Source organism: Platalea leucorodia (assembly GCF_965183815.1).
Source record: "Platalea leucorodia genome assembly, chromosome: 2".
Classification (NCBI taxonomy): domain Eukaryota; kingdom Metazoa; phylum Chordata; class Aves; order Pelecaniformes; family Threskiornithidae; genus Platalea; species Platalea leucorodia.
This window is the reverse complement of record NC_138824.1, coordinates 44,939,299-44,954,143: the sequence shown is the minus strand read 5'-3', so window position 1 is coordinate 44,954,143 and position 14,845 is coordinate 44,939,299. Positions and strand designations below refer to the sequence as shown.

Sequence of the window (14,845 nt, the reverse complement as noted above, 5' to 3'; positions counted from 1 at the left end):
GTGGTTTTGTACCTGAGAAAATGACAGCATTTCCTCCTGAGATGTTCCTTTATAGCTGGGTTGAGACACCACCCTAGCAGAAAGAGGGCTAGTGAGTACATAGGTGTTTTATTTGGTCTGTGCTTTTTCAAACATTGCATTCCTCTCACTCACTGTTGCTGCGTATATTATTTTAATATGAAAGGGCTCCTGTCATTAGGCTTTGTTCACATTTTCCTTTGAGCAATTTCAGAGCGGACTTAAGAAGTCGGAGGCACCAAAAAAGTTATTTTTGCTCTGTAGGTTTTAAAACTCCATTCAGTACCTGTTGTTTTCTTAAGGTCTGTTTAATGCCTTTTGCTAGCTATAAGTTCCAGAGAGATATTTACAGGTTTTTAATCCCTTCTTTAGGCAAATATTGGGAGGAAGCAACATTTTTTCAATAATCCTTCTGGATTTGACTTGAACTGTGTAGATTTTTGGCGTACTTTAAAATTAACACCTCTTTGTCACCTGCCCTCCAGACTTGCTCTTCAAAAGCCCAGCTTTTTTCTCTCATGTCCTATGTGCTCCCTAGGCCCTTGTCCCAGAGCTCTCCCTCCTCCACGTAAATCTGTTGGGTGAAAAAAGCTACAACAGCAGGTTCACATGCTGTTCCAGAAACTGGGGATTTAAATAAACAAAGCCAATTTAAAAATTAATTTGCTTTAAGTAAAATAAGAGGTTCTATTTGTATTGGGTAATGCTTTTATTTTTTAAGAAATACTTTCTTTTAGTGTTTAAAATTTACTGCCAGTTTCAATAAACAGTAGAGCTTTCCAATGTGGAAACCAGTATATTTCATGGAATTCTTCACTTCTAGCTTTTCTGCTCTTTCTTTATGCAGTTTCTGTTTAGAAGATAAACAGATTATTTAATAAACGGGGCTGCTGAAGACTCGGCCTATTCCTATTGATGTGACTGGGTTCAGGTTTCAGGACAGAAACATGTTTAAAAGCAGATGTCTGCTGGTGCAATATGTACCAGGGTATAAAGGCAGACTCACCAGTGCCACCACAGCCTAGTAAGGTGATGTTCAGGAATGGGAACCTCTGGACGTAGTGAGATAGTTGTCTGAGTCCAGCTACTTATGGGCAGGTGTCCATACCACAAGGAGCTTGTACATCCAGTTCTCTTCCACTAGCTGCTCTGTGGAAAGTTAAATGATTTCATTTCTGGCACATTTTGTCAGCTCTGAATTCACCTTACACACGGGGAGTCATTCCTCTGCATTGTAGGTCTGATGCTGTGCCGATATGGAAGAGTGCCCACGTGGTTATTCCAAGGCACTTTGATGGGAAAGCAAGTCTAATTGCGTCTGTGATTGCTTTCAGTCTCTAGGTTATGAAAAATATTTGCAACAGTGCCCCTTGACTTTGTAAATATGGGGTGCATATGTGTTTTGTCTGTGTGTGGCACGAGGGAATAATGATGATTTCATTATGCAGAATAAAATTTTCTCTGAGTAAACCATTTAGTATTTAATATTCTACCTCCAAAGAACTGCAGTTCATCTAAGGTCTCAGGCATGATTGTGGTCTACCATGTGTAGCCTTGCAGTGGCATGAAGGTGAGAAAGACCTCTCTACTCCCATTCCCTCCAAAATTCTTTCCCAGATGTTGCACCCAGACCTGGAGGAGTAAATACACAGTACAGGGTTTCCAAGGACGTTAACTCTTGCAGCCCACTCAGTCCCTGGCAGAGGGAACGGGATAGCAACTTGCTGCTGAAATGGCCATTACTGGTGATACCCCATGTCTTTTGGGAAGTGGGTCTGGAATTGCTTGTGCCTGCCCTGTCCTTTTCAGGGCAGCCTTTGATTGGAGCATGCTCAAAACTGCAAGTAAGCTTCACAAAAGTCTTTGCTTTAATGTTTTATTCAGGTTTTCTTTTTTTTCTCCTTTCTTTTTTCTGTGGCTAAAGGGGAAACAAGGTAGAGCCTGAAAGCTAATATTTTCAATCTTCACTTTTTGCAAACAAGTAGGTAGAAAACTGGGGAAATTTTACAAAAACTTGTTGTTTTGTGGGAAAGGAAAAAGATCAGATGACACCTGTGTAGGACGAGGGGTAATTTTCTGCACTTCAGTGTTTTCTCTACATAGGATATGAAATGCAGTGATATCTTGGTCACATTAACTGCAATGATGTTTTCCCTTGTCATGTGTATTTTTGTCAGTTAATATTTTTCTTTAGTATCATATATATTTATTCTGCTTTTTATGGTGATAAAAATTGTTATCTCTTAATTTGCAAAGTTTAATTCCATTCACAACTCATTTACTTAAATGGGAGGTGGGTTTTTTAATGCTCTCTTCCTACAGACAGCCCAGCACACTAGGGTCCTGGCCTCTGCTTGAGCCTGACTTCTAGCGCAGTGCAAACAACAAATAATCGGTTGTGCAAAACTGAGTGAGACAAAGCTCATCTCTTGGAGCCTTTTTGTTGTTTTTATTTATTTGTTCATTTCTTTGGGGGTTGGTTTGTTGCTGTGTTTTTTACAGGTAGTGGAAGGTTTAACTTTTATACTGAGAAACATCAGTATTACTCTTGATGGACATGGTGGAGCAATCCCCGAAGCATCCAGGAGGAGTGACGGTAGCAGAATCAGAGGCAGATGGAAAGGGAAGTGTCACTTGTTTGGCTCTCCCTTGCAGTTACGGACCACAGTGAAGGAAAGGTGTTTTATTTGGGGAGGCCAGACTAAAACCCAGGCCTGCAGCACCCCAGTTAAAGAGAGCGTGCAGATCTGCTGGCACCCTCCGTGCAGCTGGCTGCTGATGGAAGTACAGATCTGTTGCATCGCCTTTCCCAGATATCTTTGCGAGTGAAGGCTGCCGTAAAAGGAAAAATCTCAGCCTTCCCCAGGGCACTGGATAGTCCCATGTATTTGCTGTGGCTGGAGGGAAGGAGAAAACTTCATGCCATCTTCCACTACAGATATATATATAAAAAATATATATGTTAAGTGTATATATATGCACTTAACATGTACTTAAATATTTATATATGTACCACATCACACAGGAAAAAATTATCAGAAATGGTATTAAAATGCTATTTGTCATCTACTGATGGGATTTAATCTGGCTCCTGAATTCAGGTGCACAGGAAGAGGCCTTTTAAATTTCCAAAAATTTTATTTTTTTCAGTTTTTACAGGAATTAAAATTTATCATTTTACATCAGCAATGTCCTTGGCAATGTACATAATTAATCCTTGCCCCAGAGTGTTAATCCATTTGTATCTCATGTAGTAGTAGGTATGTCCCATCGTGGGGCAAAGTCCCTGTGCCGAAGCCCAAAAAGAGAAAATGTGGAAGAGAAGTTTCTTGGATTCCCCCTGTTCGTGTCTCACCTGTGTATGCAGTGACAGAACAGGGCTGAGACCAATGTAATGGATCTGCCTTCCTAAATTACGGAGAAATTAATTTTGTGAGTGTGGTCACAAAGGCTTTTTTGCTGGGATTTGTATTAAAATAGCAGCGAACTGAGGCAGCTGCATACCTAGAGGGGCGTGTGGGACAACAGCAGAAGAAGGAAAGAGATAAGGTTGCTGAACTAGTACTGGTCTTGCAGAGGGAGTGAGAAGAAGGGCCAGGACGGCAAACAGGACCCAAGATCAGCAGTGCAGTGAAATAAAAAGATAGTTGTGTGTTGTGATGTGGGGAAAGGACTTGCACCTGAATTGTCAGAAGTGGAGCTTGTAAATAATCGGTTCAAGAGCTGCCAAAAGTGTGATGAAGTTTTGTCTCTTGTTTCAGAGTGGATGTTGTCACTGTGTTTTTGAATTGAAGAAACAGGTTTGTACCCAGTTTTCACATGAAGAAACCATGTCCCTGTGTTTTGCCTAAGTCAGACTGAGAACAAGGAATAAAAAACCTGAATTTCAAGACTTGTCACAGGCAGCACAGTATGTTCCTGTTCTGCTCGTAGAAATTGTTTTCCCAGACTTGTTCAACTGATATGAAACTTTAATTGCTTCCCAGAAAGATGTTTTATTTGCATATTTTGACAACACTGAAACACAAAAGTCAAATTCATGATGTTGACCAAAGAGAATCAGTAACTTGGAAACAAAGATCCCAAATGACCTTTAGAAAGACATCTAAATAATTGAATTGGATTTTTGCATCAAAATGATTGAAAATATTTCAGACTTGTAAAGGCATGAAACTGAGATCTAGCAGTTTCATTACAGAAAGTAAAGTGTTCCTAATATGCGAGTCATATCATTGCTGTTCACTTTCTCTGCAGTTTTGGGAAGGTTGCTGATGCTTGCTGTGTTGGTTTTCCTATCTGCAGAATGGACACGGTATTTGTTACACAGTGCTATTACGAAGACAGACTTTTATGAAGGATTACATTTTAAAAAAAGCTTTATAAGGCACTTTGAAGTTGGAAAGTGCTTCATAAGTGCTCTGATGTTTTTTCATTAAAAAATTATACTAATAAAAATATCACACAAAATGTAAGAGTTGTCATTTTCCCCTTTCCCCTGTGTCTAAAAGCTAAGCCGCCCTTTTCCTCTGGGAGTGCCTGAGGCTGCTCATTATCAGCTAGTGTTTTTGCTGTAAAAAGATTCTTTTCTGCCCAAAATTGCTTATTTTTAGTAGAAATGCAAAACCAAATTAGCCATCATTTGTGGTTTTCAATTTATGATTTCCCCTTCCAGAGTCCTATCAGTACGGATGCAGTGTGACTGTCCCATGTTTCAGAACGATTCTGGCGTTTACGTGGGAGCTGAAACCAGCTGACATACATACTACACTGTATATATATATTGGGTAATATCCTCTAGCTGAAACCAAACCAGGAATCACCAGATGTCCTCAACCCTGCAAAGCTGCAGATCTGTTGACTTTGACTAGAAAATTTAACATCATCAAACATAGGCAGAGGCATGCGTGCTGGATTATTTGTTTTCTTTCGACTTGTTATGGGCTAAATCCTTAGGACCTCACTCTGGTTTTATGTGGGGAATACTTCTCCAAGAGTAATGGCAGTAGAAACTGAGTGTATAAGGATGTTTAGATAGCACGGCTGGGCAGGTGCCACCTATTAAACCGTGCAAGTTTGACTCAAAACCATTGTATTTCGTGAATGGAGTGAGGGACAGCATCTTCCCTATGCTCCCACCCTCCCAGGTTGGAAACTATAACCAAGTTTTGTTTCCAAGTGCTTTTCTAACTGTCCTTCTCAAAAGTGAAATTTCAGGTTGTGACTCTTTCACAGGGTGATGAAAGCTTAAATACAGAAAGATCTGACTAGGTGCTAAACCTGTATCCTTGAACAGTCCCTTTTGTGTATTTTCTTGTTGACTCTTGGAATAAAAATGTTACCAGTATTTCAAAATGCTGAGTACTGTTGCAGGAAGGGGCTACAGAGAAGTGATCTAATAACTCAGAGTCATGGTGAAAATCACATGTGCAAAAATATTGGATAGATGGGAATGTCTGAAGGGGACACAAATAAGAAGGGACATGGCACTCACCTGTAATACCAGAGAGAGAGGTGAGTTTATGCCAGAGAAAGAAATCGGTTTAGAACTTGATCATTGGGATGTTTTCTTTCCTGGTAGTAGGCGGTGTTACCTCATCATTACTTAATGACATGGTTGCCAAGAGGCTACTAAACTGATGAATAAATGAAGCTTCAATAATACACAAATGAAAGGAACTGCAAGTGTGCAGGGAGTGCATAGGGCATCCGCAATTGCAGTAAATAAAGTTCCTTGCCTAGGGAACGTAAGCCCAGCTCTGTTTCCTGGAGCTCCAGAGCAGTTTCCCCGCGGGCAGAATAACCTGTAACTATTTACATGGCGTTTTGTCGTGCCTGTCTTTGAAGCACCTGGCATCAAATACCGTGATACCAGCTAGTTGATGGGCAGAGGATAACTGCTGAGGAACATACCACATGGGAAATTCTGCCTGGGGTAGAACAGACCCTGGTCCCTTCATCTGTTACATGGCGTGGTCGGTCTGCTGCTGGTACCCACATAGGGTTTTTTTTTTTTTAAGGAATATGTGAATGTCATCAGGTTGTAAAGTAAAAGTTTGAGAGAGAGTTATTTCCATGGGTGAATGATCTTCTGGATGTTAGAGTACACGAATAAGGAGATGGGAAGACAGATCTTGGGCTGTGGGGAGAGTGGAAAGTTTTGGAAGGATTGGCTGAACAGTGGTCATTATTCAGCATTATTAACTCATTATTTGCTTGAGTTTAGGGAGATTTAATGAGTAACCGTTGTAACTATGTTCTTAAGTGCTTAAGTGAGAGGAGTCATGGTAGGGTAAGAAAAATAATACGGTAAAAATAATTAAACTAATTTGGATTGTGGCATCTGGACTAGAACAGGCAAGGTTTTGGAGGGTTCTTAGAAATAGATGTTTTGTTAATAGAAGATCAAAAAAATGACTAGTTCCATTTGGGGCATTGAGTCATACCTTTAAAACTTCATAATTAACATCCCCAAACAATAGAAAATCTCATTTTCTACAGGGAACTGTCTAGAAGAACTTTTTCATGCTCCAGGGTCCCTCTTGATCCATGTAAATGCCTGTCATGGCATACTGTTCACTGTCCATTTATTGCAAGATAGAGCTGTGGAATAGCATCAGAATACAACTTCTCTGTGTTTTGGGATCTTTTTGTCGGGTTCTGGACAAAACAATAGAGCTCTCAAAGGCAGGTGCAAAAGTAGAAGGTCAGCTCCCATGAAAATGTTCACAGCTTCAGGCTTTTATTCTTAAATGGGTAGCTTCTATAAGTCTAAAACCTTACAGATTCAGAAGATTGAACTGACACGGTTTTATCTTTTTCCAGTTTTCTTTTTCTCCTTGTGTTAATTGCCACAGGTCCTTAGTCTCTTTCTGCAGCTCTGTTTGCTACCATTTTCCAAGAACTGTCCCGTTTTGTCTTCTCCTTCATTCCACTACCCTGGGCAAGACTCACACTGCTTTTGCTCCTTAGAGCTGAATGAGAATTTGAGTGTCTGGGTGCATGACAGGAGCTCTGCAGTCCATGCACTGGCGGCTGCTGAGCCATCGAAGGAGCCAAAAAATGTGCCCACACTTTGAATCTGAGAGTTTCTTAGACACTTAAGTTCAAGTGCTCGCAGAGAGGCAGAAGTGTCTGAGTCAAAATGGTTGAGTATTTAACTTCAACTCCACTGCAATCCAGTCTTGAAATGGCAATATATATATAAGTACTGGGGCTAGTTTCTTCCAATTAATGAACTAGTTTTGTCCACCTCCTCACTCACTGCTTTCTGGGTTGCCCTGCTGAGGTCCTGCTTCTCTCTGTTGACTGTACTGAGAATTTCAGCTGTGAGTGCCCAAGCTCATCAGCCAAAGCTGGTGTGTGGTATCTGACACCAGCTTCCCATCCTCTAGCAATTCTGCTCCTGCTGGTCCTTTCTCCATCTTTCGAATTCCTGCATCTTCTGGTTTTTACCGTAGTTCTTATGGACTCAGTGGTCACTCTTCATGTCTGGGATGTTACTGAACAGGCTAACAGTATTGCCTAGGAAGAAAAACATTTTTTTCCTAGTACCTGTCCATCCACAGATAATGTGGGTGTTTAACAGAAAAGTAATACTATTATTCTTCCCCTAAAAATCAGGTTTGCTTAAAATGTTGTTGAGTGATCTTAATGAAAAATCGTATCTTCCACAGTTTTCTTTTTTAAGGTGTATGTGAGACAATGTCTTCAGAGTAATGCTACTTTGCCTGTTTTTTTTCCTTCTTATGCTATACACATACATTTAATTGAAAATAATGAAAGGTCTTCTTAGGTTGAGCTTGTAAGAGCGATTTTCCTTCAGTGGTGTAAATAGCTTGAGAGGAATGTGGTTAGTCCTGTCTTTTTCACATAGCTCTATAGGGGCTGGGTAAGCAGGACTCATTGAGGAGGGAGGCTGGAAGCAACACCTGGGAACTCCAGCCCAGTGACCCGCACTCACGTCCTTCCATCAGCTGATTTTCGTTTCTTACTCGAAGTGATACTGTTTTAATGGATGAACAAACTATTTCTGGTATTTCTTTTTCACCAACCATACCTCCCTGCATTGGGTTCTCAATTTGTCTTCTGCCAAGGGAAAGAAGAGCTGGGATTTGTGTACCAAAGAGGCCATTGCAGGGGAAGGATCTCGGGGCAGGGAGAGACTTAGAATTTCAGATGCTTTTAAATAAGGACCCAAAGCTCAGGAAATACCTCCTCCTTTTGCTCAGGAAGTCCCTGTGGTCAAAGAAACCAACCAGGGCAGTACCGAGAGTCTAAACAAAAAGAGTTTTAAAAAGTAGGCTGAGGATGGACAGGGCAAGCACTCCACTTGGAAACTCTTGATGCGGTGCGATGAGACCATTAGGCTAGACCTGCCAAGTCAAATGGGGAGAGTGCTATATTTGTGCGGTGCTCTGCACCAGCTGTTTGTGGCAGGGGTACGTATGTAAGACAGTTCGGTGGTGAATCTGAACGTGTTTTGTAGCACTTTGTCATTGGCAAGAGCATGCAACCCGCCATCTGCCGTGTAGCTTGTGCCCATCCAGCTCGCAGCAGCTGCCGGATTCCAGGCACCCAATGCTGTGGCTGCCCAGGGACAGTGAACACTATTTGGTGCTTTGTGCTTGGCTGAGGACTGTAAAATTATCTAGGCTGAGTTGCTGCTGGTGCAGCTATGGGCCGTGGTCACCTCAGAGCCTGGATTGCTGGGTTCTCCTTGCAGCAACTGTTTCCCACCCCCGTCTGACATCAAAACTGCAGCACAGCCCAGCTGGTGCACAGAAGGTACCAACCCAAGGAGCTCAAATGTTGCTGACAACCCTGCTGACATGCCTGTATAGCATCCAATTTCCTTACAGAGGCACCCATGGCCATTTCAGCTGGACTTTCCAGGGCTGTTTGAACTTCGTGATGATATTCTCACTTGGGAATTTTCTTTTGAAACCAAGGGCTCTCAGCAAAGCCTTTATTGACCTTTGAAGAGACACATGGAGGGAGGTGCTGCCTACGACAAAGCAAGTGTTGCGTCACTGGTTCATGTAATTGAAATAGTTTCTTGCAAGCTGCTCGTGATTTATAAGAGGTAATAAATAACTGAGGAATGATTGTGCCTGACAAAGGAAACAGTTGTTGCAGAGATGCTCTTTTGTTGTCCTGGTTGTGATTAGCTGGTTTCAGAAGGGGAGGTAAAAAATCGTTTTTGACACACCAAAGGAAGATACATACAGACCTCAGTTTCCCTTCCTCGGTTTTGGTGCATGCTCGACTGCGGGATCAAGGTAACTGCCAAGAGCGTTTAACATGTAGACATTGAGGGCTGGTGATAGAAATCACAAGTAAGTATAGCCTACAAACATGGCAAAAATGGGGTTTTAGAACAGTTTGCTTTATGAAAGCACAAAATCCAGATTTGCTGTATTAGTCTGACATGATACAGCACAGAACATGGGGCATGCATCATGCTCACCTTTAAAGAAAAAGCAGAGGGTGGGATTTTCCAAAAGTGTAGTTAGCCGAAGTCTGATCTCATTGAAGTAAATGGGTATTTATCAACAGTGTTGTGCAAGTCCCATGGCTGAGTACATTTAGAAATTGTACACCGTTCCTGGTAACATCTTACACGTGAAATTAATTTTACTGAAAATAAGTGCAATAAATAAAGAGGATGTTTTGCAGATTGAATTTTTATGTTTAATTGGGAAATTGTAGTTCATTTTTACCAGCTTGCTAAGAAATGTCCTGCAGTGTTGTTTACACAAATAATTAGAAACCTTCATAAATTTCATTAAAATAATTGGAAGTCTGTGGCAGCCTGTGATAAATTCCTGAAATATGGGTAATCTGGACATTTTGGGAGAAAGTGTAGCCTGGTGAGATGAGGGTAGCAAACTTGTATGGTAATCATGAGAATAATTACACAGCCCTTTGTCCTGATGTTAATCCCCGCATCAGCCCTGCAAGGTAGGATCTATATTGTTGCCTTAATCCTGTTGATTTTCTTAGTCATGTGAATGCCACAGGAATGATAAATCTCAAGGCCCTTTCCTTATATTCAGCAGATTCGGTAGGACGTAATTGTGTAATTTGGCCTAAAGCAACCCCTAGGCAGTGGGTGTTCATGGGAAGCGTGCAGAGGGGGTTGCGGGGATTAAAAGCAACAAGGGGAAAGTCACCACCTGTTTTCCCCCCCTCCCCTCTTTCTTTTGTCTCTGCCAGGAGAAAAACCCTACAAATGTACCTGGGAAGGCTGCACCTGGAAGTTTGCTCGCTCCGACGAACTGACGAGGCATTACCGCAAGCACACGGGAGTGAAGCCATTCAAGTGTGCAGACTGTGACCGCAGCTTTTCCCGCTCAGATCACTTGGCGCTCCACCGCCGCAGGCACATGCTGGTTTGAGAAACGCTACCTGTTCCAGCCGAGTTTAAGAGCTGGGTCTCTTAACTACCCGGAGTGAATTCAGCAGGGCTGAATCCCCCTCTACAGTGTTAACAGGCAGGGCTTTCCCTGATGTCCGTAACAAAAAATAATAACAGAAATTTAAAAAAAAAAAAAGCAGGAAAAGAAGTGCCACTCTTCTCCTCGCCATCTGAAGTTAACCCCGTCTGCCCCTCAGCATGGCTACCCCCTGAAAGTGTCATCACAATCACCTGGGAAATAGCAGCCAAAATGCTACAGGAATGGGCATTATTTTACATACTGCGTCCTTTGACAAAAAATGTTTATAGCTTGTATGTTTTCTCAGCTGTCGGACATTTTGTTCCTGAAAAATCATTGCTGATTGGAGGATTAGATACGTCAAACCAATGATGATGATGATGAGAGCAAGACCGCTAGACCTTTATTATCCCATCTTTTCCCCTTGTTTTGAATACCATCTGGCCGGTGTCAGCATTACGCCCGAGCTGTGCTACAGACAAGCTGCGTGTGAGTAGGCAAGAAGATTCTGCTGGAGAGGTCCCGCTGTCGGAGTTGGAGGGTTGCTTGAGCAGACTTTTGCAATAATGGTGGTGGCATTTTAATATTGTACCACAATTTGTCATTATGCCCTAGAGGACACCAGCCATTTAACCTTTTTCTTTTATCTTTTTTTTCCCTTTCTTTTCTTTTGTTGTTGTTGTTGAAGTCTGTAAAATAAACAAGGGGCAGCAGCATCTCTGCTGACAGTACAATATTAAGTATCTGTATTTTACCATGGACTTATTTAGAACCGTTTTCTGATTTGTATAGAAAGAGCCTATCTAAAAACTACTACCCCATTTTCAAAGTGCAGTTTTCTTTCATGCAGGTATCCTCTTCCCCATGACCAGTGTTTGAACACAAGGAAATAGTCAGATCTTATCCTCACTGGTACCAAGGTTAGTGGTATAGCCGTTCATGACATGGAATTGAATGTACCAACAAACAAAACAGAGAAGAAACGGCTGCATCTCTTGCAGAGAAAAAGCAATAACAAGTGAAATGGCTCTCAAGACAATAATTTACTCCACACCAACGGGGGGGGGGGGGTATGCAGACATAGCGTGTAAGATCGTTTAAGTTATTCTTTCTGATGGTTTCACTGACCTGCTAGGTACCACAATTAAGTACTTTCATTTCCTTCAACATAATACTTGTGTCTGGAAAGCAAGATAGATAAAGGAAAGAGCTGATTGTTGAGGAGTCAGTGGATGAACCGTAAGTAGGAAGGCAAAATGGTTCTGCAGTGGTGTTCTGCAAGACATTAGGTTTCTCCCTGGGAGTTAGGGAGTAACAAGATTTTGCCAGCTGTCTAGTATGATATAAATGGCCCTTTATATGGGTACCAGTGGCTGCCCCTGCTGGGATTTTCAGTCCAAGCCTTTTCAGATTAAATAAAAGGAAATTCTTGATCATTGCCATACAGCCCTATAATTGTGAACCAATTTGTATTAATTGAATTATGTAGGAAAGAGAGAAACTCTTAGCTATCAGTTGTTCATGCAAACAGAATAGTGTTTTTCTGTTTTCTTTCCTCACAAAGATCTGCCTATTCAGCTAAACTTGACAAAGAGGAGGTTTGGCAAGATTTTTTAAGTGTTGAGATTTTTATAGCTTAGAGATAAAAGATGTATACATAAAGGTCTTTTGCAATGCATTTAATTATGAATATTTGGTTCCAGGAATTGCACGGATTAAACTTGTGATGCCACTTGTTCATTTTTAAATGTTTGACCAGTGTGAATTAATTTCTGATTTCTGAAGTAACCATAGTACTGTTGGGGGGATTCTGAAATCGAGGTAATCTCAAAGGAAAACCAGCACAGAGTACCCATACAAATGCTGAAAGCAATTACAGTTAATTGAGGATTAATATGACAGGGATAATACTTTATAACAGCATTCACAGGCCCCAGAGTTCGATTGTCTTTAAATAAGTTCTTAATATTCCCAGGTACCAGATTATCAGCTTTCTGAAAGAGCAACTTCAATACTGTTAAAGCTCAAGCTCTCCTCTGCCAAGTGGTCAGCAGAGAAAGCCAAGACAAATTATTCTCAGCCATTGTGTGAAAAATGCCTCTATCAATTCCCATTGACTGTGTTGGTAACCAACTTCCACAAAATTCAGCAACGTTTTAGTATCCAGCTCCAAATCAGGAATGAAGGCGCTAAGTGTCCGTGCAAAGCATGAAAAGGCTGTGATGGATCAGGGCTTCTGGATAGGCCATGAGGCGTTGCGGGGCAGCAGAACTGGGTCTTCACCAGCAGCATTACTGCTGGTGGTTTAAAAAACTGGTTGTCAGTGTTGTGTGTGAGATGGTTCATGGATTACGTCTGAGGTCTGTCTTTTATGTACTTCAGCATCATCCCCTTAAGTGGATCTGTCATTCTCAGTGTTTAGGGAAAGAAGTCAGGTCAGGTAGAAGTCAATTGATAAAATTATTTTCCTGCCCAAGAACATTTTAGTGACTAGTTACTTGAATAGCAGTAATTCAGTGGAAGAACTGATGGCATACAGAATTCCTTTCAGAATCTGTGACTTTTTCTCCCATAGAAAATAAAGTTTATTTGACCAGAAGCTCTTAAGGACATTCTGTTAGTGTACAAGAGGAGCAGTGAGAGAGATCATCTCTGATGTTATTCACAAAGGCAGGGTATAACTGGGAGAGACCAGTGTCCTCTTTGGGCTTCCTCTGTAGTCAATGAAGAGAGAAAAACTCCTCCGAGAGAAATTGAGAGGTCTTAAATTTCAGCATTCAACTCTGAACTGCCCCAAGGAGGAGCATGTGTATCACAGACCCTGGGGAGGCTCATCTCCCAAGGCCAAAGTTGGTCTGCGTGAATCCCTTGTTTTTCAGCTGGTTGCCCATTACTTTATACATAGGAAACACTACAAGAGAAAGAGGGTCTGGTTTTATTCAAGGAACCCCAAAGTGATACAGGGATAAAGCAGCACTCACGCCAAGGGACACAGGCACAGAGCACGTCAATGGTAACAGAATGAAGCCAAAAGATAAAGGAGTGTACACTAAATTTTCTTATTTCACAGGCAGGAATTATATCCTCAACCTTTCCAGCACACAGTGTAAGGGCTTTTTGTGCTGCCGTTACCTCTAGACAACTTACACAACCAGCAGTAGTCCACCACTGGGTTTCCAGTACCCAGTATGGTTCTTGGCAAGTTTCTCATTCGTACCAGTGCCCGCAGGTGTTGGCCCCAGATACTCTGTGAGGTTGTTTTCTGGTTTGTTTTCCCCTTCAGAAGTATTTTAAGAGAAGGTACTCTGCGGGAGGAGGGTGCTTGGATGTGGAGCTGATGTCCCCCGGATTCTCAGGGTTTCCTTCCATCAGTGGCTGTGGTTCAGACCCGCCAAACTTCTGTGCTTGTGTGAAGACCGAGGGTGATTGCTCCAGGGTAGTTTCCTCAAAAATCCTGGTATCCCACTGCAGGTCCGTGACATTTCATAACTGTGGCGAAGGCTTACATCATACGTAGCGTGCAGAAATACCAGATCTCATCTTGACACAACACAGTAGGTCCATCTTAATTGAGCAGTTGGGAGAGACAAATACACAGTGTCCCGTTTCTTCTGGAAAGTGTGAGTAAAAGATGGGTAATACCCACCGTGCCCATTACAGCTTACGAGGGAAGCTATGCCACAAAGTGTCAGATTTCAAATGTTTCCAAAAGGATCCAGTGGATTTGTCAGGAAATCTCAGTAGCCAGCATTATAAGAAAACGTAACGAGCAAGCAGCTTTGATACAGAACTTTTTAAATTTTAAATTGTCATTATTTTTTGAGCACCTGTTTTCTTCAGCACTGTAAAATTGGTCATTGCAACAGCAGTTTATACTTGGGGATGAAGATGCAGTATTCCTTATTCTCTATCATGCTTACACAATTAATTAAATAGATTTAGACTGACTTGTATATATGATTATTTGCTAGAGTAATGTATAACAAAATTAACAGTGTTAAAAATTACATCAGTGATGTTGATGTTTGGGGTAAACTCACATCTCCCCTTTAATAACGGGAATAACAGTGATCATAAGTCTCGTTTTCCATTAGCCACACTGAAAATGTATTCTAGTTGCCATTTATAAATTTATCTTCTGGTAATAAATGTTGTTTAATGGAAAAAATCTCTTTCTCCTTTATTGAAGGTGGGTACCTCAAAATCGGAGTAAGTTTCACCATTAATATCCCACTTCTTTTTTAGTTTGAACTTTGGTTTGGAAAGGTCAGTGTGTGAAACTGCATCTTCCACAGCGGACAAGTCTAAAGATGGTTCAGTAAATCCGCCCTACTCCCGCATGCTCATCCATACACCCGTGCATATAAACCCCGGCACTTCCACATGCCTCC

The 14,845-nt window shown here is 41.6% G+C and overlaps 1 protein-coding gene across 1 annotated transcript in view; it reads left to right on the top strand.

Moving 5' to 3' along the window:
• Positions 1-11,214, top strand: part of KLF12 (KLF transcription factor 12) — a 180,592-nt gene extending 169,378 nt beyond the window's left edge. The window contains exon 7 of the mRNA XM_082337900.1: positions 10,234-11,214. Coding sequence (XP_082194026.1) covers positions 10,234-10,415 — 182 coding nt within the window. The 3' untranslated portion in view covers positions 10,416-11,214. The remainder of the gene's footprint in view (positions 1-10,233) is intronic.
• The last annotated feature ends 3,631 nt before the right edge of the window (positions 11,215-14,845 follow it).